The sequence below is a fragment of the Pteropus alecto genome, unplaced genomic scaffold, assembly GCF_000325575.1.
Source record: "Pteropus alecto unplaced genomic scaffold, ASM32557v1 scaffold147, whole genome shotgun sequence".
In the NCBI taxonomy this organism is placed as follows: Eukaryota; Metazoa; Chordata; class Mammalia; order Chiroptera; family Pteropodidae; genus Pteropus; species Pteropus alecto.
In genome coordinates this window covers 482,796-507,951 of record NW_006440648.1, presented here as the reverse complement: position 1 = coordinate 507,951, position 25,156 = coordinate 482,796, and the positions used below count along the sequence as shown (strand labels likewise).

Sequence of the window (25,156 nt, the reverse complement as noted above, 5' to 3'; positions counted from 1 at the left end):
CCAAATGGAGAAAGAGAAGAAGATAAAATAGCATAAAGCGAGGTGTGGGGCTCAGCCATCCCACAGCTTTTTCAGCCACTACAGCTGAGGTGTTAGATAAGAGTGCAGACATCTGGGATCCTCCAGCCCCATCCAAACTGTCTGAGGCAAAACCACATGTAATAGAACTGTCATTCCAAGCAAGTTCTGCCCAAATTGCAGAATCACAAGCAAACAAATGGTGATTGTTTTAAGGCACTGAGTTTTTGGGTGGTTTGTTTCACAATAGATAAATGAACTGGGAAAACTAAATGAGATAGTATACTCCACCCAGTGGCTGGCAGATGTAGGTGCTCAAGAAACAAGTGTTCCCTTGCTACTAAGACCTGATCCTGGGAAATAACTGACCTGACCAGTGGTGCTGCAACCTAATTGGCAAATCTGACCTCCAGTGTGCCACAGATGCAAAGCAATAAATACTACTCCTATACTTTACAGAAACCTACAGAGGCCTATACAGGTTAAGGTGTACTCCAAGTCACACAGCTGAATGTCTTCCCTTTGCCCAGAGTGAGCCTGGGCCATCTCAAAAGCAGGTATGTAGCTGAACAAAATCTTGGATGATAATGTCAGGTAAGATGAATAACATTTCTTTTGACTAGTCAGCCAATCTACCTGATACCAGAGGCACAAACTTATTGAAAGCTTACTATGGCATTGCTCACAATAACCCCAGAAGTAGGTACTATTATTTTTTTCCATTTATTAGATGAGGACACTGAGGCACAGATTTTTTTTTTAGTTGTTGAGTTTCTTGGGAGCATTAGGACAGTTTACTGTTCAGGATATTAATTAGGAAGCCCTGAGATCAACACTTGTAGAAAAGAAGAGAAGAGAAGGAGGCAGAATTGGAAGAGTGAGCTGTTGAACTGCAACACAGCCTTAATGGAAATCTCAGTCCACCCTAGGGAAAGCTTTGAAGCTGGAATAGCCCTTCCCAGTTGTTCTCTATTCTATCTCTACAAGAAACCAGGCCTTTATATTCCTGCATTAGTCACTAGACCCCTAGTACCAGATTTCTAGTCCAGAGTTATTTTAACTACTCCTATCATCAAGGCATTCCAAAGAGGAAGAAAGCTTAAAAAATGATTATGGATAAAAAGTAGAAAAAAATGATCTCTGAAGCCAGACAAATCTGGGTTCAGTTACTGAAATGTCTCTTGCTAGAAGTTTGTTTAACTATGGACAAGTTATTTAACTTTTCTGAACTTCAGTTTACTTTTCTGGAAAAATGGCAATAAGAATACTTAGCTTTAAAAGTTGTTTTGAAAATCAAATATAATCATTTATATCAAGCATCTTGAATAAAGGCCTGACAAAGAGTAAGTACTGAATAAATGGAAATTATAATAAGATAAACTATTGTGCAGTGGTGTGCCTGGTTTCCTCATTTGTAAGTGGGCGTGAATAAGAATGAAGAAGAGCTACCCAGAAAGAGAAAGGGCATTACATCTTTTCTATTACTTGGTACTTATAGGCACTCAGTCAGCCTTTACTTCAAAGAACAAATGTTTATTTAAAAGGATTTGTACAGACATAACACTCTTACTTTCAAAGAGCAGAGGAATCTCTTATATTATGAACACAGACACTGTGGCAACTTAAACCTGCAGTTAAAGAAAGAAGGAAAAATATCTCTCCCTCCCCAGCCAGGGACTGAGACCTAGAGCTAAAACTTTTTCAGTCAGCCAACCCCTATCTCTGTCCCTTGAGTCACTGTGGGGAACTTCTACTACTGATTTGCAAAACTTAGGATTATGGGAGAAAGGCCTGCAGATCTCAGGATCTCCAGATACACAGCCTGGTACCTGAGAACTTTTGTATATCTAGGAGACTGAGGATGGGTGTAGGGTGGTGAACTCTATAATAACAGCCAGGCCTCCACAAATAATATAAAAAAGAGGGCTTTTCCAAGTTACCTCTGGGCCTTGATTTGAGATGACCTTAGGGCAAACATAGGCACCAAGCCTACTGGAAAGTCCAGCTAGAAGACTAAGGCAAAAGTACAGGGAGGGGGCACACTGGAGCCTTTACGTGAAATAAGATATGGCTCTCCCCCAATCCTCAGACCTTAGTCCCAGGCCTCAGGCATAAGAGACAGAGAATTACATCTGGGCCTTCTGCCCTTCCTTTAGCTCCAAACAAGGGCAGGGGTTGAAATGTAGGGAGAAAGAAGGGATCATCAGATACACTTTCATTAGCATCTGAATCACATCTCTTCCTAAACTAAACCCCAAGATCAGAAAGAAATAAGAACAAAGTGAGCAATGGGTTGTGTGCTTTTATCACATTAAACAGGAAACTTGGTAGAGGTGGGGAAGGGTTGTTTCACATTAGGAGATCAATCACTGGCCAAGGGAAGGGTTATGAGCAGCAGAGCTCCATGTGTTCTCCCTCTCTTCATTCATCTTGCTTCCGTTTTGGCTTTTTGGGGTTCCGGGACCGACTCTTAGCTTTGCACAGAGGGCATATAGGTGCATTCCGGTGAATTTGCTGGTGACATGACAAGCAGGCCTGGTGGGGTACACAGGACAAAGAAAGTTAGTAGTCAGATTTTTCTAGTCTGTGCTTCAGCCTTCTGATCCCCATGGGTCCAGAAAGCAATAGTGCTTTTTCTCCCAACAGGAAGGAGCAGTAATCAGTGAGTGAGACTCAAGTAGAGAGATCAGCGCTGGATATAAGTAATGTAAAAGATATAAGGGAGTAAGGGTCAAAAAGGGGTATTGAGGGAAAACATCTAAAACTTGGAAATAAGGCAAAATGAGAATTGCGTATCCATTTAGCATTATACTGGAACATGGTTTAACAAGCCCACTTAAGGATCAATTCTCTAGGACAGGATATCAGTAGATTATTTTTGTAAAGGCCAAAATAGTAAATATTTTAGACTTTTTGAGTTATATGGTCTTAGTTGTAACTACTCAATACCAACCGTTTTACATGAAAGAATCTATAGACAATATATAAACAGGTATGCGTGTTGGCCAATAAAACTTTATTTGCAAATCAGGGAGCAGTTCAAACTTGGCCCGTGGGCTCTAGTTTGCTGGCCCCTGCTCTAGGAGAATGTCCCTTTGTTTGACTATTTACTATTGATCAGGGCCCAGATGCTGCGACTTATACTGATAAGCTATGAATGTTTTTTGCCCAATAGAGATGCAGACTATTTCTGTTATAAAGAAAAGATAATCACAAAGGTTATAGTTTAATTGCCTTGTGGGACATTAACCAGTTCTGTATTTAACTTTGCAAACTTATTTCAGCATTCCTTTCTTTTCCTGACTACATAATTATCTGTTCCTCAAATGCTCTTGGAACCAGCTTTGTAATCCTGCTGGCTCCCTCATTAATGATATATGCTTATTATATTTTTGTACAAGTCATGTTTCTAACTTTTTGAAAATTATACTTTAGCAGACACTGCCAATCTCCCTGCATTCTAACTCCTCTGAGAATGTGAGGCAACAAAACCAGCAGGTCTACTCCAACACATATACCATACTCTTCTGTGTCCCAAGCAAAGGATGTTTTAGAAAGGTCTCAAATAAATAAGGCCAATATCTTCCAGCCTTCCATGGAGCTGCTTAAGCATAACTTGCTTCTTCTACAGCCCCTATGCAGCTCACTCACCTTCATAGGTGGGGGCTGCTGCCTGAAGGTGGCTGTTTGCCGAGTGTCCTGCTTCCTAGCCACTTGAAGTTGTTGGGCGGCAGCGGCTGCAGCGGCCAGGGACTCAGGGATGGGGGGCTCCTGAGGCTCCGTCTGCCACTCTGCTTTCTGCTTCTCAAAGTAACTTTGGAGATGAGAGACATTAGCTGGATCATTCTGAAAACAAGGAGAACCTTGCCCCTCTTAAGAACTCCATGCCACAGAATCAAAGGAGTTGGATTATGGCTCACTATAGAAAGTTCCTACACCCTCCCCAACACAAGGTTCTTCTCTCTTGGTACCAGATCCATTGTCTGCTGGGAAGATAATCATCCTGTTCTTTGGCTCTGACAGATCCAGAAATAAAGAAATCCCAAGGTTAGCAATGTCCCCAGAGGTTATTCACCTACCCTCAATCCCATGTTCCTTTGCAGTATTTCTATTAAGTGTCCTCAGGCTTCTACCGACATACTTCTAGGAATAACAAACTCACCACTTCCACTTGCTCTGACTTAAGGAAGTGTGTTTCCTTCTACCGAACTGAACTTTGTCTCTCTGTAAGGTAAGCCTAGTACTTAACTCTGGGTCTTAAGATGAAGTAAGTGGCTAGTCCCTGGAGATCATGAAAGCTCAGCCTTCTGTGTTTTCAAAGGTTTCTGGACATCTCTTCTAGACAGTGACTTGGGAATTGACCTCTTAAGAGTATAGACACAACAAACACAGACACACACACACAGACACACACGAAGAGTCTTGTATTATTAAAATTACACAAAGAATTTTAAAAGCTATCTAGTAATTCTAGTTGAATCATCATTCTTTTGATGTAACAGCCCAGCACAGAGGAATGTCCAAGGTCATACAAAGAGTCAGCCACTGATAGGTTTGGGGTTATAACTGGGTACCCTGACATTCAGACCAGGCTCTGTATATGCGTGTGTTTGTGTGTGGTGTCTGTTGCAGGGATGGGGGCGGGCAGCTTACTCCAAGGAGAGCTTTTCCTCCTCTTCACATAGGTCAGGGAGCCTCTGCAGGCCCAGAGTCATGCGCAGGGCATCCACATGTTCCTTTAGTGGCTTATACTCATCATGTAGCCGCCGGGTAGATTCTAGCAGCTTGTTTAGGTCATTCTCAGATTGTTTGATGGTATTTTCCATCTGGAACACAGAGTGAGGTAGTAACAGAGAAAAGACCCCAAAATTCTTGACAAGGCTATACAGATGAGTGGATAATAGCACAGGTTCCAGAGCTAGACCAATATGTGCTCAAGTCCTCAATCTGCTATGCATCGTATATGACTTGACAAGCCTCAGTTTCTTCATCTATATAATGGTGATAATAATAGTATCTACCTCATATAATCTTGGTGAAGAGTCAATGATTATATTTACATAAAGCTCTCAGTACAGGGACTAACACAGAGTAAAGACTCAATAAATGGCATGTATTATATAAATATAGCACCTGGGAGATGGAACGGCCTTTAGAGCTCATTTAGTAGACCCTGCCACCATTTTACAGATCAGGAAACTGAGACTCAGAGAGAGGAAACTTCCTCAGAGAAATATTTCTTAGGGGTAGAGCCTAGATAAAAACTCAGGGTTTCTGCCACCCAAGCTAGCGGCCTTTCCTCTAGATCAATGATTCTCAAAATGTGGTCACCATATCAGCAGCATCAGGATCACCTGGGAACTCATTAGGAATACACATTCTCAGGCACAAGCCCAGCCACATGGAATCAGAAACTCTAGGGTGGAATCTAACAATCAGCTTTAACAGGCCCTCCAGGTGATTCTCAATCATGTTCAAGTTTGAGATCTATTGGCCTAGATTCTTAGCTCCTCTGTGGCTAATATCTTGTTCATTTCATTGGCTCTGTATCCTTGGGTTATCTGGCAGCAGAAATGCCAACTCCTCATAAGACCTTGGAATCCTGTGATCTTATGACACAGAAAATCCCAAATACCTACTGTCCAAATTGCATTCATATTTCCTTTAAAAACCTAGGCCTGGCAAAATTAGGAAATAAGTATTGGCACAGAAATGACTTTCCCAAGAATAGATATTTAACTCATTCAAATGTAATTAAAAAAAAAAAAAGAAAAAGACTTCTCATTGTCATAAGCTCTAAGAGTTGGAAAGGATCTTATAGGTCAACACCTCCAACATTTCTCTTGGTGAAGGAATCGTCAATACTGCAGCCCAGACAGGTGATCATTCAGACTTTGAGCAATTCCAAAAAGTTCGGAACTTATCACCTTAGCAGACAGTTCATTCTTCATGTTCCAAGAATCTCCAAAAGAGAGACTCTCATGAGGGGTCCCACTTTTGCAGACCAGCAGAAATAATTTATTTGGCCCAGTTAGAAGTTTGGAGACCTTTAGGCTAGACCCCATAGGCAACTGCCTGTTCTGCTTTTCACCAAGACTAGCTCCTAACTCCCAGACTCCCAGAATAAGCACATCAGAGCTGAAAGAGACCTCAGAGGTGACTGAATCCCTCTCATAGTACAAAAAGGCAAAATGAAGCCCAGAAAGAAGAAAGGATTTATCCAGTGATACACAGTCTATCAGTAAAAGAGCCAAAGTGGGATCTCAGAAGTCCTGGATTCTTCAATTCCACCACAGCCTGATGTCTACTTCCCCAAGCTAGCCACAGCAACTTAAAGAAAGACTACAGCACTCACTATTACTTATTCCTCAAAGAGCCCAGAGGTAGGCTTCAGGCAGCTAGCTACATACCACATTGATGTCAGCATGGATCAGTCGGAGCTCCTCCACGTGGGCCATCTTCTCCTGTAGCAGGAGGTCCATCTCCTGCTTGTATTCCTTCAGGTGTCTCTCCTCTGATTCAAGGGCCTCAAACTCAGCCTTCAAACGGGCCTTAATCTTCTCCATTTGCATGGTCTTGTTCCTGCAATTCCCCAAAACCAGGATACATATCGGGAGGAGAAGGGAGGAAAATGAGAATGGAGTACAGAATTAGCCTCTGAGCCAGGGCTCTTCCTAAGCCATCTTTCTAAGCTTGCCTCTCTCCAAGCAGAGCCAACATGAATCCATCCTTAAAAAGTTAGGTGAGTCTTTCATCTAAAATAAAACATCATTGGTTCTCAAATGGATATAATTTTGTTCTTTATGGGACATTTGCAAACATTGGACAGGTTTTTAGCTCCCACCCCAGATGCTAACCATAACCTCTTGAGAACCTCTAGAGCAGTACTATCCATTAAATTTTCTACAATAAAGGAAAGGTTTTGTATCTATACTTTCCAATACAGCCACTAGGCACATGTAATTAGTGAGCATTTGAAATGTGGCTAGTACAACTGATAAACTGAATTTCGAATTTTATTTAATTTTAATTAATCAAACTTTAAATTTAAACAGTCACATGTGGTTATTGGCTTTTATGTTGGACAACATGGCTCTATAAAGTCCACTCATCATTTCCAGAACAGGAAGAAGAAAAGAACTGTAGCTCATTTCTTAGAAAAATAAAACCTGTTTCTCATTGTTATATATCAATTGCCTACCCTCTGACTCAGTAATCGACACCTGAGAATTTATTCTAAGGAAATAATTCAAGGAAGCAAAAAAGTTAATATACAAGAATGTGATTTCTGGGTTATTGGCAAAACTGGAATATTTGGCAGCCATTAAAAAGAATCATTATGAAAACTTGTGACATGAAAAATACTGAAGATATGCTATGCAGTCAAAAAGTATACATGTTAAGATTGCAATTTCAAAATATACGTGCATGTGACTAAACAAGAAAAGGAATCAGCAGGGTACACTTGTAAGGATCTTTAAGACCATTTGAGTGCTCACTTTGGCAGCACATACACTAAGTGAAGTCTGCCTAAGTGACAGGGTCACAAAAATTTGGAAGGAGGCCCCTCCAGGGTACATTGTTATCCTTACACTGGCTCTCTACTTTCTGGTTCTCAAGTATCGCCTAGCCATTGTCCATTTCTCAGATTTGGCATCTCATTTTTTCTTCCTCAGTAGCTGGCTTTATCCTCTGCTCCATCCCATCCCATGGGGGCTCTTGCTCCACACCCTAGACTCTGCCCTCTGACCACAGCCTGCTTTAGTCTTCTGTCTCTCTCTCCCTTCTCAATATTGCCTGTGGCTCCTGTATCATAAGGTAGCTGTCGATGACAGAAGCATAGAAAGAATTGTTTGGGTAGGATCATGTGGGAAAATTTTCATTCTATATTCAAAAATTTATTTCCATGTCATTATATTGTTTTTACCTTAAGAAGGCATAAAAATGTAGACATTATTATACCATCTGTAAAGAAGAAAATTGAGGTTCAGGCTATTAACTTACCCAAGACCACAGAGCTAGCAAAAAGGACATTGAGATTTAAGCCCAGGATGGACTCTCTAACATCACCCATTACTCTACACTGCCTGAGTGGGGTTACCCAGGCTAAAGAGCATAAAGATATTAAGGGTTCTTGGTCAATTAATTAACTATTTAGAACCTCTCCTATCTAGGCTTCAATTCTCTTCTAGATTACATGAAGAGCAATCTAAACTTTGCCTATCCTTACTTCAATTTATAGATGAGAAAACTGAGATTCGGAATGATATAGTGTCTTACTCTAAGTCATACAGCCAGACAGATGGTGGCAGTTCTGGGTCTAGAACTCATTTCTGCAAACAGAGCCATACTGTAAAAGAAAAATGAGTTTTAGATTCAGACCTTGGTGTAAATCTTGGTTCTGCCCCGACTAGGTATTTGCCCTTGGACAATAATAATAACAACTATATTTATAGTTTATATTTATTGAGTACCTATTATATACCAATTATAGATAACTTAAATATACATTCATTCAACAAATATTTATGAAACATGTATCATGTGCTATGCATGATACTAGGGATAGAGCAGAGAATAGGATGGTCTGTGAACAAGAAGCTTCATAATGGAGGATAATGGATCCTGAGCGCACTATTACATATAAAGCCATGTGATGAGTAGTAGGGATGAGATGCAGAATGCAACTGAAGGATACAACAAAGGGACTTAACATAGTCTGAGGGACATTAGAGAGTAAAGGAAGAAGTCAGTGGAAGCTTTCTTGAGACCTGAGGATATGATATCTATGCTAAGACCTGGAGAATGAGTAGGAGATAACTGGTAAATGCAGGTGGACACAGAGGAGAGCAGTCCAGGCAGAGAGGATAACATGAACAATGGCTCTGGAGCAGAAAAGAATATGGCACATTAGAGGAACTGAACAAAAGTGTGGCTGGAGCATCTATTGCAAGAGGGAAGGGGCCTGAGAAGAAACTAGGGAGATTGACAGAATGCTGCCTGGAGATCAGGATGAGGACTTAGGACTTTTATACTTTGGGGAAATGGCAATCATTTTAGAATTTTAAACAGCAGGAGAGTGACATAATCTGATTATTTCACTTCACTTCTCTCAGCCCTCTTACATCAATTCCTCATCAGTAACACAATAATAATAATAGCACCTACTTTGCATGTTATGCGATGAGGGTTAAATAGTCTAAGATATGTAAAGTCCCCAAGCAGAGTATGTGGCACATGATGGTCCACAAGTGATTGTTGAACTTCCCTTCCCTCTCTGCCTAATTCTTTTGCTCTGGTTATCTCCTTTACTTATTTATAAAGAGCCCACAGTGAGTCGGGTGTGTGTCTGTATGCATATATGTGTGTGTATGTATGTGTGTGTGCATGAGTGGCAAGGTATATTGTCAGTTACTAAGATTATAATAATAATCATTAGCATGAGCTTTCTCATAATATCTATATATAAAATGACATTTTATAGGGCTGGGCCAAAACTTCCTAATTTGTAACCAATTCAATTAAGATGTAAGCAACTACTACTACTACTACTACTACTATTAAATGAAATCAGGGGTGAGAGGTTTTCCCCACTGACACTTCACAGTAATCAGAATAGTATATCCTTCCCAGCTTAGATGAGTGCCTTTTATCTAATCCTCCCTCTATGCCTAATTCTGCTTAAAGGAACCCCATGATGTCAGGCAGGAGATATTACAATCTCAGATTAAGTCCAAATAAACCAATGGTGTTTTACCTGGTGGGGTCACAATCAAGTGCTGCCTGAAAATGGAAAATCAGAGGCATAAAGCCCTCCTCAAAGCGCCAACTGTATTTCTTCTTTCTGGGGAGCATGGCTGTCACCAAGTCATCCACTGTCCAAGGTGTTTTGGAGCCTTTTTCAATTGTTCACCGTGGAAAGTACTAGAGACCCTGAATAAGGTGCAGAAGGGCCAAGACTCTTGTTTAGGGAAGGGAAACAGTGTTATGAATATGGATTTCAGAAATAGCCTCTATTTGCTGCTATTTCTAAAGTCATTTATTTTTTTGGAGGGGAGGGGAGTGCCTGGCCCATGCTTTAGTGGAAGGACAGCAATTTTAATGAAAGCTTTGATGGTACTACTGTTACCTCTCAGCAGTGGTGTACCAAGGGCAGGGCAGTGGAAGCAGTTCATCCTGGCTGCAGACAATAAAGGGGCATATTGTGTGTAGAGAATTATAAAACACAACTGAAGTTGGTCTGCTTTTCATTATCACCATGCACTAATGCTAAACAATGTCCACTGAAGACATCTGGACTGATTCCAGTTTGGGGCAATTATGAATAAAGCTGCTGTGAACATCTATTTTTTTTTTCATTTCTGTAGGATAAATGACCAAGACTGCAATTGCTGGGTTGTATGGCAACTGTATCTTTAGTGTTTCAAGGAACTGTCAAACTATTTTCCAGAGCGACTGTATTATTTCACATGCCCGCCAACAATGTATGAGTGGTCCAGTTCCCCCACCTAGCCAGATGTTTTACTTGAACTATTTTAATAGGTAAGTGGTGATGCCTCAAAATGATCTTAAATTGAATTTCTCTAATGGCTAGTGATGTTGAAAATGTTTTCATATACTTATTTGCCATCTGTATATCCTTTTCTATGAAATGTCTGTGCATGTCTTTGGCCCATTTTCTAATTAGGATTTTTTTTTTCTCATACTTGAGTTTTGAGAATTCTTCATATATCCCAGATATGAATCCTTTGTCAGATATGTGGTTTGCAGATATGTTCTGCCAGTCCATAGCTTGTCTTTTCATCTTCTTAACCATGCTTTTAGCAGAACATTTAATTTTAGTTTTGCTGAAGTCTAATTTATCAATTTTTTTTATAGGTAATGCTTTAGTATCATGTCTAAGACTCTGACAAGCTCTAGGTTCTGCAGATTTTCTTCTATGTTACCTTCTAAAAGTTTTATATTTACATTTTTATCTACAACCCATTATGTGTTTTTTTTTTTTTTGTATAAAGCTATGATGTTTAGGCTGAGATTCAGTTTTTTGCTTATGGATATCCAATTTCTCCATCACCATTTATTGTAAAGACTATCCTTCCTTTATTGGATTACTTTTGCGCCTGTCAAAAGTCTGTTGGCCATACTTGTGTGGGTTAATTTTTGGGTTCTGATTTTTGTTCCACTTATCTATGTGTCTGTCCCTTTGCCAATATCACACAATTTTGATTACTGTAGCTATATAATAAGTTTTGAAATCAGGAAGAGTGATTCCTCCCACTTCATATTTCAAATTTTTTTAGCTATTCTAGTTCTTTTGCATTGCTATAAAAATTTTAGAATAATCTTGTCTATATATACCAAAAATATTTCTAGGATTTTGATAGGAATTTCATTAAATTTGTCTATCAATTTGGGAGGATTGGTATCTTTACTATATTGAGTCTTCCAAACCATGAATACAGTATATCTCTCTATTTAGATCTCCTTTGATTTCTTTTATTAGCATTTTGTAGTTTTCGGCATTAAAACCCTATATGTTTTGTTAAATCTTTGTTCCACTTAAGCATTTTGGGTTTTTGAGGGAATATAATGGTTTTGTGATTTTAATTGTAGTTTCTGCATGCTTGTTACTATTTTTAATGTGTGTGCATGTGTTGACCTTATATCCTGCAACCTTACTGACTCGGTTTATTATATCTAGGAGTTTTTGCTTTTTAGTTTTGGTTTCAGTTTATTGGAGTTTCCTATGTAGACTATCATGTTATCTGCAAACAAGGACAGTTTTATTTCTTCCTTTTCATCTGTATGGCTTTTATTTACTTTCTTGCCTAATTATCCTGCCTAAAATTTTGAGTGCTATGTTGACTAGCTGAAAGTGAGTAAGTATCCTTACTTTGTCCCTGATCTTACGAGGAAAGTATTCATTGTTTTGCAATTAAATGTAATGTTATCCACTGGAGGGTTTTTGTAGATGTATTCCTAGTTTTTGAAGAGATTTTATCATAAATATGTATTGAATTTTGTCAAATGTTTTATCTATATAAATCGACATGATCATGTGATTTTTATAAGAAACATTGATTTTTGAATAACAAATTAGCTTTGCATCTCTGGAATAAACCCCACTTAGTCATGGTGTATACTTTTTTTGTATATATTGCTGAATTTAATTTGCTAACATTTTGATAAAGATTTTTACATCTATATTCATGAGGGATATCAGTTTGTAGTTTTCTTGTACTATCTTTGTTTGGAATTGGTACCAGGGTATTACGGGCTTCATAAAATGAACTGGGAAGAGTTCTTTCCACTTCTACTTTCTGGGAAGATTGCTAAGAATTAGTGTTAATTCTTTAGTGTTAACCACTAGTGTTAAGTAATTAGTGTTAACCATTTGGTAGAATTCTCCATATGGGCATGAAGATTCTCATTTTGGGAATTGTTAAATTACAAATTCATTTTTCTAAATAGTTACAGGGTTGTTCAAAGTATCTATTTCATGTTAGGTGAATTGTGGTAGAGTTTTCTGAAAATCATGCATCTTGTTCAATTTACATGAGTAGAGTTGTTCATAGTCCTTCCTTATGATCCTTTTAAAGTCTGTGAGGTCTGTAGTGAATATCCTCAGTTTCACTCTTGATGTCAGTAATGTGTGTTTTCTCTTTACTCTCTGTTAGAGTTGCTAGAGGTTTTTCACTACATATATTTTTCAAATAACTAGCTTTTTGTTTAAGTGATTCCTCTATTGTTTTTCTGCTTTCAATTACATTGATTTGTGCTCTAATCTGTATTATTTCCTGTTTTCTGCTTGCTTTAACTATTTCTATTTATCTGAAGTGTGAGCTTAGATTATTAATTTGAGGTGTTTCCTCTTTTTTTTTCTTCAAAATGTAATTCTTTTTATTTCTCTATGACTGAAAGTAACTATGTCCTCAGTCTTCCCCACCCCCTGACCCACAAATTCTTGCATTTGATGATAAAACTCGATATTACCAACTCAATGTGTATGTTTTCTATTGCTATATAAAAAATTACCACAAATTTGGCAGCTTAAAACACTACATCATTATTATCTCACAGTCTCTGTGGGTCAGGGATCTGGGCACAGCTTAGCTGAGTCCTCAGCCAGGCTGAAGTCAAGGTCTTGGTCAGGGCTTGGTTCTCATCTGGAGGCTCAATTGGTAATGGATCCACTTCCTAGTTTGCTCCTAATGTAAGCATTGAGTGCTAAAAATTTCCCTCTCACCACTGTGTTTGCAGCATCCCACAAATTTTGAATATGTTGTATTTTCACTTTCACTCTGTTTAGTATAATTTTATTTCCTTTGAGATTTTATCTTTGAAACATATGTTATTTTAGAAAAATGTTGTTCACTGTCCAAATGATTATAGATTTTCTTGGCATTTCTTTCTGATTTCTTGATTTCGGTTGATTTTATTAATGTCAGATAACACAGTCTTATATTTCCATTTTTAAAAAAATTTGTCCAGGATTATTTTGTATCCAGGATATAGTCTATTTTTGTACATGTTATAGTGTACTTGAAAAGCATGTGTATCCTGCTGTTGGGTGGAGTGTTCTATCAATGTTAATTAGATCATGTTATTGATGGTGTTGTGGAGTTCTATATCCTTGCTGATTTTCTGTCTAGGTCTATCAAATGATAGAAGTATGTTAAAGATTCCAACTATAATTATGAATTTGTCTATTTCTTCCTTCAGTTCTATAAGATTTGCTTCACATATTTTGTGGTTCTGTTGTTTGTTATATACCTATTTAGGATTACTATGTCTTCTTGGTGGATTGACACTTTTGTCATTATGCAATGCACCTCTCTGTACCTAGTAATTTCCTTTGCTCTAAAGTCTACTTTATCTGATTTTAACCTATCCATTCCTGATTTCCTTTGATTAATGTTTCCATGGTATAACTTTCATTCTTGTATTTTCAGCATACCTATATCTTTTAAATTTATTTTTATTTTTTATTTTTCAATTGGAGATGACATTCAATATTATTTTATATTAGATTCAGGTGTACAGCATAGTGGTTAGACATTTATATAATTTAGGAAGTGATCCCCCTGATTACTCTAATACCCACCTGGCACTGTAGACAGTTATTACAGTATTATTGATTAAATTCCTGATGCTGTACTTTAAATCCACATGACTATTTTGTAACTACCAATTTGTACTTTTTTTATTTTATTAGGTTCAAGTACAATTTGTACTTCTTAATCCCATCACTTTTTCCCCCAGCCTCCCAACCCTATCCATCTGGAAATCACTAGTTTGTTCTCTGTAACTATGAGTCTGTTTTCATTTTGTTTCTTTGCTTATTTTGTTCTTTAGATTCTCTATATAAGCAAGATCAAAGGGTATTTTGTCTTTCTCTGCCTGACTTATTTTACTCAGTATAATGCCCTCTAGGTCCATCCATGTTGTTGCAAATGGCAAGATTCCATTTTTATGGCTGGGTAATATTCCATTTTATATATGTATCATACTTCGTTATCTAATCATCTATTGGTGGACACTTAGGTTGCTTCCATATCTTGACTACTGTGAATAGCATTGCAGTGAACATAGAAGTGCATATATCTTTTTGAATGAATGTTTTGGTTTTCTTTGATTAAATATCTAGATGTGCAATTGCTGGGTTATAAGGTAGTTCTATTTTTAATTTTTTGAGGAAACTCCAAACTATTTTCCATAGTGGCTGTACCAACTGCGATCCCACCAACAGTACACAAGGGTTTGCTTTTCTCCACATCCTTGCCAGCACTTGTTTTTGATTTATTGATGATAGCTATTCTGACAGATGTGAGGTAATGTCTCATTGTGGTTTAAATTTGCATTTCTCTGACGATTAGAGATACCGAGCATCTGCCTATATCTTTGTATTTGAAGTGAGTTTCTTGTTGAAAGCATGTAGATGGGTCATGTTTCTTTAATCTTCTTGGGTAATCAGTATTTGAATTGCAGTATTTAGGCCATTTATATGTAGTGTACTTATTGATAAGTTAGAGCTTAAGTGTACCATTTTATTTCTGCTTACTATTTGATATCTTTCTTATTTATTTATTTTTTGCTGATTTCCTGTGGTTAAATGTTTTTTTGAATTGTGTTATATTTGCAGTGTTTTAATTGTATCTCTTTCTATGTTTTTAGTGGTTACTCTAGGTATTATATTTCATAATTTATCATAGACCACTGTGTCATCATTTTATTAGTGTGAGTGCCAAATAGAAGCATTACCTCCCTTTATTTCCTTTTACCCTCCATGATTTATAATATAGCTATCTGAAATATTCTACATTCACTGAGAACTATGCTGGGCAGCACTATATTATTGTTACCACCATCAGAAATGATTTAGAAAACTAAACATAAGGAAACTATATTGTATTTTAATCATATTTTTCCTCTTTCTGTTCTTTCTGCCTTATATTCCATGTTTTCTTTGTTTTTTATTTCCTTTATTTTAACAGAAATTCCTGTAGCTATTATTTTAGAGTAGATCTTCTGGTGACAAATTCTCTCAGTTTTCCTTCATCTGAAAATGTCTTAATTTCTTCCTCATTCTTGATGGACATTTTTGCTACATACAGAATTCTGGATTGCTAGTTCTTTTCTATCAGGACTTGAGAAATCATGTGCCACTTCTTTTTGGCTTATATGTTTAGTGATGAGAAAAGTACTATCATTCAAACTGTTCTCATCTATAGGTAAGGTGTCATTTTTCTTTGGCTGGTCTAAGAAGTTACTTGTCTCTAGCTGTCAGATATTAACTATGATGTGTCATGGTGTGGATTTTTATAGGTTTATTCTGTTTGCATTCTATAAAGGTACTTGAATCAGTGGGTGCATATCTCTACAAATTTGGGGACTTTTATGCTATTATTTCAAGTACTTTTTCAGTCCTACCCCCTTTTTCCTCTGCAAACAAGTGTTCTCTGTTGTCTAATTCTTTCCTCCCTCCCTCCCTCCCGTCATTCCTTCCTTCTCTTTAATCCCCATTCCCTATACCATTTACCCTCCCACACACATCATAGGCAACCATTCAAAAGTATTTAATATCTATTCTTTCTTTCATGTGTTGTTCTAAACTGTATATTATTGTTTCACACACACACACACACACACACACACACACACACACACACACACACACACACTACAAGCCAGGAAAAGAGCCCTCAGCAGAAAGCAAATTTGTTGGCACTTTGACCATGGACCTCTAGCCTCCAGAACTGTGAGAAAATGCACTTCCATTGCTCAGCCCTCCGGTGTGCAGTGCTGTGTTATGGCCGCTTCCAAGCAGATGCATCGCCCGCACACACACACATGCATACACCGTACCCTACCCGTGAACACCACACTCACTATGAACACGCAATATACACACATCATATACAAACACCACACACACACATACTCTGCCCACCACACACACACACATACACACACACACACACACACACACACACTACAAGCCAGGAAAAGAGCCCTCAGCAGAAAGCAAATTTGTTGGCACTTTGACCATGGACCTCTAGCCTCCAGAACTGTGAGAAAATGCATGTCTGTTGTTTAAACAACCCATTCTGTAGTATTTTATTGTGGAAGACTAAGCAGATTAATACAAATTTTGGTACTGTGAAGTACGGTGCTACTGTAATAAATTTCTAAAACTGTGGAAGTGGCTTTGGAATTGGATGATTACTAAAGGCTGGAAAAGTTTTGAGGTACATTTTAGAAAAAATCTGAATTGCACTGAAGGGACTGTTGATAGAAATATCAACATTTAAGATGCTTCTGATGAGGTCTCGAAGAGAAAAGAAGAACATGCTACTGGACACTGGAGAAAAGATGATCCTTGTTGTAAGTCGCCAAAGAATGTGGCTGGATATCATTCTAGTGTTCTGTGGAAGGTAGAACTTGTGAGAAATGAAATTAGATGTTTAGCTGAGGAGATTTTTAAGCAAAGTGTAGAAGATGACTGGCTTCTGCTTGGTGCTCATAGTAAAATGCAAGTGTAGAGAGATAAATCAAAAGAATCATTAAGTGACAAGGTACCAGAACTTGACGATTTGGAAAATTTTCATTCTATCAATATTGAAAAAAAAAATGATAAAGCATATCCTGGAGAGAAATTTTCCATTCACAAACTGTGTGAATGAAAAATCATTCCATGAGGAGAGTACTCATGATTTTAATTAGATATCTCAGCAGAAGTTAGGAAAAGAGATGGGATTATAGAAGTACAAACATTATCAGTATGGACCAAGGGGAGCAGGGAGAGGATGAAATAAAGCTTTTGGAATTCTAGGATTCTACAGGACAAGACAGTAGAGTTATTTGGCTACAAACATATGTTTTCCTTAATGTAAAGGGAAGAATGACAGCAAAAATTATTCAAAGGTCATCAAAGATGCCACTCCCACTGTAGGTCCAGACCTAACAGTCCCAAGGAGCAAGGAAGTTTCTTTCTAAGTTTCTGGGGGTGGGTTCCACTCCTTAGTTTCAGTGGGCCAGAATGCCACAGAATAGTGTCTGAGAATAATGGTAACTGAAGAGTTTGGGGATGGGACTACCCTAAATAGTTAGAAGGGTGATGTTGTTCAAAGCATTCAGCTAAAGAAAATTATTCTTTTTTCCAATAATTTATTTTCCAATTACAGTTAATATACAATATTATATTACTTTCAGGTATACAATGTAGTGATTAGACATTTAGATAACTCATAAAATGATCACCCCGATAAGACTGGTACCTATCTGATACCATACATATTTATTACATTATTGACTATATTACCTATGCTGTACTTTACACCTTGTGACTACTTTTGTAACTAGCAATTTATATTTCTTAATCCCTTACACCTTTTTCACCCATCTGCCCAACCCCCTTCCCATCTGTAGACTATCAATTTGTTCTCTGTGTCTATGAGTTTCTTTCTGCTTTGTATGTTCATTTATTTTTAGATTCCACACATAAGCGACATCATATGGTATTTGTCTTTCTCTGTCTGACTTATTTCAATTAGCATAATACCCTCTAAATTCATCCACACTGTTGCAAATGGCAAAATTTTGTTCTTTTTATGGCTGCGTAATATTCCACTGTATGTATCTATTTGTCTACCAATGGACACTTAGGATACTTCCATATTGGTTATTGGAAACAATGCTGCAATAAACATAGGGGTGTGTATGTCTTTTTGAATTAGTGTTATGGATTTCTTCAGCAAAATATCCATCAGTGGAATGACTGGGTCATATGGAGTTTCTATTTTTAATTTTTTGAGGAACCTCCATACTGTTTTCCATAGTGGCTGAAACAATTTACAGTCCCACCAATAATATATGAGAGTTCCCTTTTCTCCATATCCTTTCCAACACCTGCTGTTTGTTGATTTATTGATGATAGTGATTCTGACAGGTGTCAGGTGATATCTCATTGTGTTTTTAATTTGCATTTCTCTGATGATTAGTGACATTGAGCATCTTTTCATATGTCTATTGGCCATCTGTGTGTCCTCTTTGGAGAAATACCTATTCAGGTCTTCTGACCATTTTTTAATTGGATTTTTTTTTTTTTTTTGGTGCTGAGTTGTATGAGTTCTTTATAAATTTTGAATATTAATCCCTTATCAGATGTATCATAGGAAAATATCTTCTCACGCTCCACTGTATAAATGTAAAGAGTACAACACGATGGTTGTATTCACATATATTGTGATAAATTCAAAAAATATTGCTAAAACCAGTGTCAAAAGAGTCTCTGCATATATTTTCTTCTAGGAGTATTATGGTCTTACATTTAAATCCTTAATCCACATTGAGTTTATTTTTTTTATATAGCATAAGAAAGTGGTCTAGTTTCATATTTTGCATGTATCTGTCCAGTTTTCCCAATACCATTTGTTGAAGAGACTGTCTTTACCCCATTAAATATTTTTGTCTCCTTTGTCATAGATCAACTGACCATATAAGCATGAGTTTATTTCTGGGCTCTCTATTCTGTTCCATTGATCTGTCTGTTTTTGTACTAGTACCATGCTGTTTCATTACTGTAGCTTTGTAGTATAATTTGATATCAGGTAGTGTAACGCCTCCAACTTTGTTCTTTCTCAAGATTGCTTTGGCTATTCGGAGTCTTTTGCAGTTCTATTTAAATTTTAGGATTACTTGTTTTAGTTCTGTGAAAAATGCCATTGGCATTTTGATAGGGATTGCATGGAATCTATAGATTGCTTTGGGCAGTATGGACATTTTAATGACGTTAAATCTCCCTATCCATGAGCATGATATATCTTTCCATTTATTTGCGTCTTCCTCAATTTTTGTTGCAAAGAAGATTACTTTTGAGCCACTAAAATCTAATAGAGTTTGCCTTGCTAGGTTCTGAACTTGCTTGGGACCTGTCATCCCTACCTCTTTCTGATTTCTCCCTTTTAAAAATGGAATGTCTATCCTATGCCTGTCTTATCATTATACATAGGAAGCAGATTATCTGTCTAGTTTCATAGCTGAAAAGGAATTTTGCCTCTGGATGAATCATTCCTAAAGTCTCACCCCCACCTAATTTAGATGATATTAAGATGAGACTTTGTACTGGACACTGATGCTCTAATGGGTTAAGACATTTGGGGTTGTTGAGATGGGATGAATGAATTTTGCATGTGAGAAGGACATGTATTGGGGGGCATAGGGTCGAATGTTAGAGAATGCATTATGCTCTCCTAAAATACATATATTTAAGCCCTAATCTTCACTATATTTAGAGAGAGGATTTTTAGGAAGGTCTAAAGATAAAAGAGGTCATCATAGTGGGGTCCTAATATGATAATATTGGTTCACATATAAGAAGAGGAAGAGACATGTGAGCTCTTTCTTTTTCCACATCAGAAAAGAAAAAAAAAAAAGCCTTGTGAGGACACAGGAAAGAGGCAGCCATCTACAAAACAGGAAGAGCCCTTACCAGAAATCAAAATTGCTGGCGCCTATAACATAGATGTCTAGCCTCCAGGATTGTGAGAATATAAATGTCTGCTATTAAAGCCACGATGAGGACTTTTGTTGTGGTGGACTAAGCAGACTAATTCTATACACACATACACAGTATAAACAAACGATAATATATAGTTTTTAAGTAACACTCTGATGTTATGATTCAAGATTACTTGCTTCTAAGTGTGGTCGTCTACCACATTTTACCTGTCCACTCTTCCAAGGACAGACTCTCACTTTGCTTTCATTTCTCCCCTCCACAAACACCACTTCAATGAATATCCTTGTACCTTTCAGAGTAAATTTAGGGAGCTGTATCCCAGGTGTGGGAATTCTGGGACACAGGTAATGCATATTTTTATTTCATCTAAGCAGTGACAATTTGCTCTGTAGGATGGCTACACCAGTTCACACTACAGTAGTACATGTGGGCTCATATATCTGTGTTTATACTCAAAAAGCAGGAGCAATGGGGAAGCTTAGGGGATCCACCCAGATGGACACCTATTAACAGAGTGCACCCTGAGCTGGTATCATCTTTCTCTTAGATAACCTCTGCCCAACTCACCTAGTAGCTCTATCTCAAGATCTGATTGAGTTTCGCCCAATTATTGCAGCTCTGGCCCCCGCTGCCGCATCTCTGATCTCTGGGGGTTAAATGAGAAATTTATCTAAGGATCTCTGTATTTATTTAGGCATCTGCAGTGAAACAAAACATGGAACGAGTTGTTCCAGGGACTGCCAGACCAATGGGTATGACCTGAGCAAATGTGAATCTCTAGGCTGGGAAATACTTTCACAGGTATCTATTGTTCCTTCTCCAACCACTGCCTTCTATAACATCACTGCCAAATGTTCAATTAGGCCTTCTTTGAACAACTTGTCATGGAGCTCTCACTACTTCTCTAGACAATTAATTTCATCTATAGGCAGCTCCAACAATTTGAAAACCCTAGGGTCACAGAACATGAATGTCCTTTGTCTCCCCAAATTCATTCTCCCCTCCTTTGACAGTAATAGAACATCTGATTTTAATCTGTGTGTGTGTGATGCTTGGAATAAGGACTATATTTTCCCATCTCCTTTGCAGCTATTTGTGGCCATGTGACAATGTTCTGGCCAATGGGATGACAACACATGTGATATGTACAACTTCTAGGTTGTGACTCTACATGGAAGAAGCATGCTATTCCCTCCCCCTTTGCCTTCTTCCCACTGCCTAAAATGTGTACACAACATTTAGCCATCTTAAATCATAAAGATGAAAGTAACACCCTGTACATTGTGAAGCAACAACATAAAAGAGCCTGAGTCCCAACACTGAGTAACCATACAAACCACAAGTAGCTTTTTCCAAGACTGATAATGTGGGAATAAAATGATCTTCTTTCTTGTTTTAACCAATGCTATTTTGGAATCCAGTTGGATTAGCTTTACCAATATGCTGGTTAATTGGTTACTGTATTAAATTTAATTTAAGATGCCATTGAACATAAGGTACACATTATTTCATCCACTACTGAGAAAATGCTACCAATTATGACAAAATGTTTTCTTATTATTTAAATGTCAATTTAATACTTGTTGAAAGAGCTCTTGTAGACTTATTTAAGACACTATTTTTATCTGAAGTTTCTAGTCTGAGTCATTCCTTCCTACACAATAACTTTTCATTTTAAGGGAGAACCATGATGAAATATTTTGGAAGACATTTTAAATGACAATTAAACTAAACACATACAGTGGCAATCATGCACATGAGTAAATTAAAAGAATGATAATTATGAATGGCCATGGCCAACTTCTCATTGTTCATGCATTGACAATAATACAATTGCCTCTTGGCCAACAGCTACTAAAAGGTAGTATTGTAGTTAAGACACACCATGACTTTATATTTTTAAAATATAAAATATGTGTCTTAAATGGTAAAATCTGATATTTGAAGCCAAATTTGGGGAATAACTTTGACTTCCACTTCTGATAAAAACAAGGACCGAACTTACCCTCTCATGCAAAATAATTAAAACAAAACAAAAACACCATACAAACCATGAAACAATAGTGCTCAAGTCATTAGACATCAGGCAAATAAGGTCAGTGATCTTTGAGAGATGAAAAGGCTTAGATGAGCCTAAACATTGCCCCAATTTTCTGACTAGAGAAATAATCTAGGCTGTAGAGTAAGGACGGGTAACTCAGACAGAGCCTGGCAGTCTACCTCAAATGAGGAAATGGAGTTATGAGTCTGGGGAAGCCAAGGCATCTAGATTTTGCTGGAACAAGCTTTAGAGGGGGGAGACCTGTAGAGAGAGAATGCTGTAAGCTTCAGAGGATCTTCTGTAAACATTCAGTTAAGTATTGACCAGCACATGTATGTAAGGAAACCATCCCAAACTGGGGAAAGAACTACACAAAAAGGATTAGAGGGAACAGTGATCAGAGCCTGCACAGGGCAGGGTATAGTGACTCATCCAAATAGCCAAAGTGGAAAAACTTCACAATTCATAAAGCATTAAAGTCCAATGAAAAAGTTTGGCATCACTACTCGGGTAAATGAGCCTTATTCTAAATGCCGCTATGTTCTCACTTAACTAAGCTGAAAAGCAAAGCCCAGAATGATAGAACTGATTCTAAGTGTCTTAATTACATGCCAGAAGAAAGCTGGAGAATATTTAAAAGAATGTAAAAATATGAAATATCATCAAGATAAAATTCACAGTGTCTAGCATCCAATCAAACCTTGTCAGGTATGCAGTTAAGCAGGAAAATGCAACCCATAACATTGAGAATAATATATCAAAACTGACCAAAGATGACATGGTTGATAGAATTAGAAGCCACGGATAATAATAGTTATTATAAATGCATTACATATGTTCACAAATTTTGAGGAAATACTGGCCTCATCAAGTAGACACATAGAAGAGACGAAAACAAAAAGAAAAAAACAAATATAATATCTAGAGATGAAAACTAAAATGTCTAAGATGAAAATCACATCAGTTAATTTAGAAAATTAAAGGAGAAAAGATTAGTGAACATGAGACATGGCAACAAAAAAATTTCCCAAATGATATATGTACAAAAAAAAAAGATTTTAATAAATTGCATCAGTAAATTGTGGGACAACTTCAAGTGGTTAAAATATAAGTAATTGGATATCAAGGAGGGAGAAAATAAAAATATTTGAAAAATTAATCACCAAAAAGTTTCGAATTTGATGAAAACTATACGTGCACCAAACCAAAAAGTTCAACAAACCTCAAGCACAGGAAGCAAGAATAAAACTACACCAAGTCATATCACAATTGAATTACTCAAAACCAATGGTAAAGAGAAAATCTTAACAGCAACCAGAGGAAAAAAGGCACATTACATACACAGGAACCAAGAACAATGGAAGCAAGATAACAGTGGTACATCATTTTTAAAGTACTAAGTAAAAACAAAAAACAAAAAACAAAAAACAAACAAACAACAAAAAAACAGCTGCCAATATACAATTTATTACACGGTGAAAATTAACTTTTATAAACAAAGGTGAAATAAAGGCTTTTTCAAAGCTGGAATGCTACATCACCAGAAAACCTGCTCTACAATAAATGTTAAAGGACATCCTTCAAGCAGCAAGAAAATGATAGCAGGAGGATATAGAGTGCCTAACATGGAAAAATATAATTACTTTTTTCTCATTATTTAAATTACTTTAAAAAGATCATCGAAAGTTTAAACCAAAGAGTACATCAATGTAATAGCAGAGGCCAGAAAAGGAGAAATAAAAGTATAATGTTGTAAGTTTCCTACCCTATATTTGTAGAAGTATGAGAACAACTTAAGATATAGTATGACAAGCTAAAGATGTATATTATAGACCCTAAAGTAACCACTAAAATAAAACAGAATAATAGCTAAGTTAGACAAAGAGATTAAATGGAACCATAAAATATACTTAATTCAAAAGAAAGCAAGAAGAGACAGAAAAAGGAACAACAAAAACAACGAAAACAAACAAACAAACAAACAGATGGGATCAATGAAAAACAACAAGGTGGTAGATATAAACCTGACCATATCAACAAGCACATTAAACATAAATGGTCTAGGGAGTTTGGAGAAACATGGTGGAGTGAGAGACATCCCCAGATCTCTCCCCTTGAAACAACAATAAGCTAAACACCTAAAATTCAACAAAAAACACACACACAAACTGCACACCAGCACCTCTGAGCATGGGATCTGCACATAAGAGCTACCATAGGTCAGAACTCTGGGAGTCGGGCGGTGGACTGGGAGAAATAAAGAAGCTACCTCTTGAAGCTGTCAGAACTTCCCGTAGGTGGAGGAGGAGGGAGGAAGGTGCGGCGAGTTCCCTGAACAGCCCTACCTGGGAGAGTTGTCAGCTCCACATGGCCAGCGGCAGGGTACAGTCATCAGGGCAGAAGACAGAGAAGCAGGACAGCAGAGAAACAACAGTTGATTTTTACCAGCCATGGTTGCAAAACTGAGGCTGAGCCGCAGCCCCCAAACCCAAACCCCCAATCCAGAGGGCCCCTCTGAGACTGAACATCTAGGAGTTCCAGGGGAATCTGAGCAAATGCTACCAAAACTGTTGCTAACACTGACAGGGACTGGGACTGAGAGTAGTTAGCGTAATTAAACATTTATTAAAAAAAAAAGCATCATCGAGGCTTTATATAAGCAGAGATATAAGAGGCTTAGATATCTTATATATAAGAGGCTTAGATATCATCCACTGAAAACAAACAAACAAACAAAAACAAGGCACCTTCTTTGCAGCAGACTAAAGAAAAACCTTTATATAATAAATCTTCTTTCTAGGAAAAAAAAAAAAAAAAGCTGAATACACTTCCATTAATGCCCAGGCAGAGAAATAGTCCATTAAATAACATGAACAACCAAGGTGACAAGGCATCTCAGAAAGAAAGAAAAATCTCCGGAAAATAAGCTTATAGACATAGAAATATGTGATTTAAATGATAGAGAATTCAGGATGGTATTTCTGAAAAGAACTTAATGAGATCTGAAATGATTCATATGAACAATTTCAGGAATTAAAAAAAAAACTAGATGAGCAGAATGAGTTCTTTAGCACGGA

At 37.3% G+C, this 25,156-nt stretch overlaps 1 protein-coding gene across 2 annotated transcripts in view; it reads right to left on the bottom strand.

Moving 5' to 3' along the window:
- Positions 1 to 1,530: 1,530 nt before the first annotated feature.
- Positions 1,531 to 25,156, bottom strand: part of ZC4H2 (zinc finger C4H2-type containing) — a 72,293-nt gene continuing 48,667 nt past the window's right edge. For both annotated transcript variants that reach the window (XM_006917824.3, XM_025050974.1), the window contains 4 exons: positions 6,429 to 6,600; positions 4,672 to 4,844; positions 3,670 to 3,832; positions 1,531 to 2,553 (listed from right to left, as the gene is read on the bottom strand). In XM_006917824.3, coding sequence (XP_006917886.1) covers positions 2,440 to 2,553; positions 3,670 to 3,832; positions 4,672 to 4,844; positions 6,429 to 6,600 — 622 coding nt within the window. In that variant the 3' untranslated portion in view covers positions 1,531 to 2,439. The remainder of the gene's footprint in view (positions 2,554 to 3,669; positions 3,833 to 4,671; positions 4,845 to 6,428; positions 6,601 to 25,156) is intronic.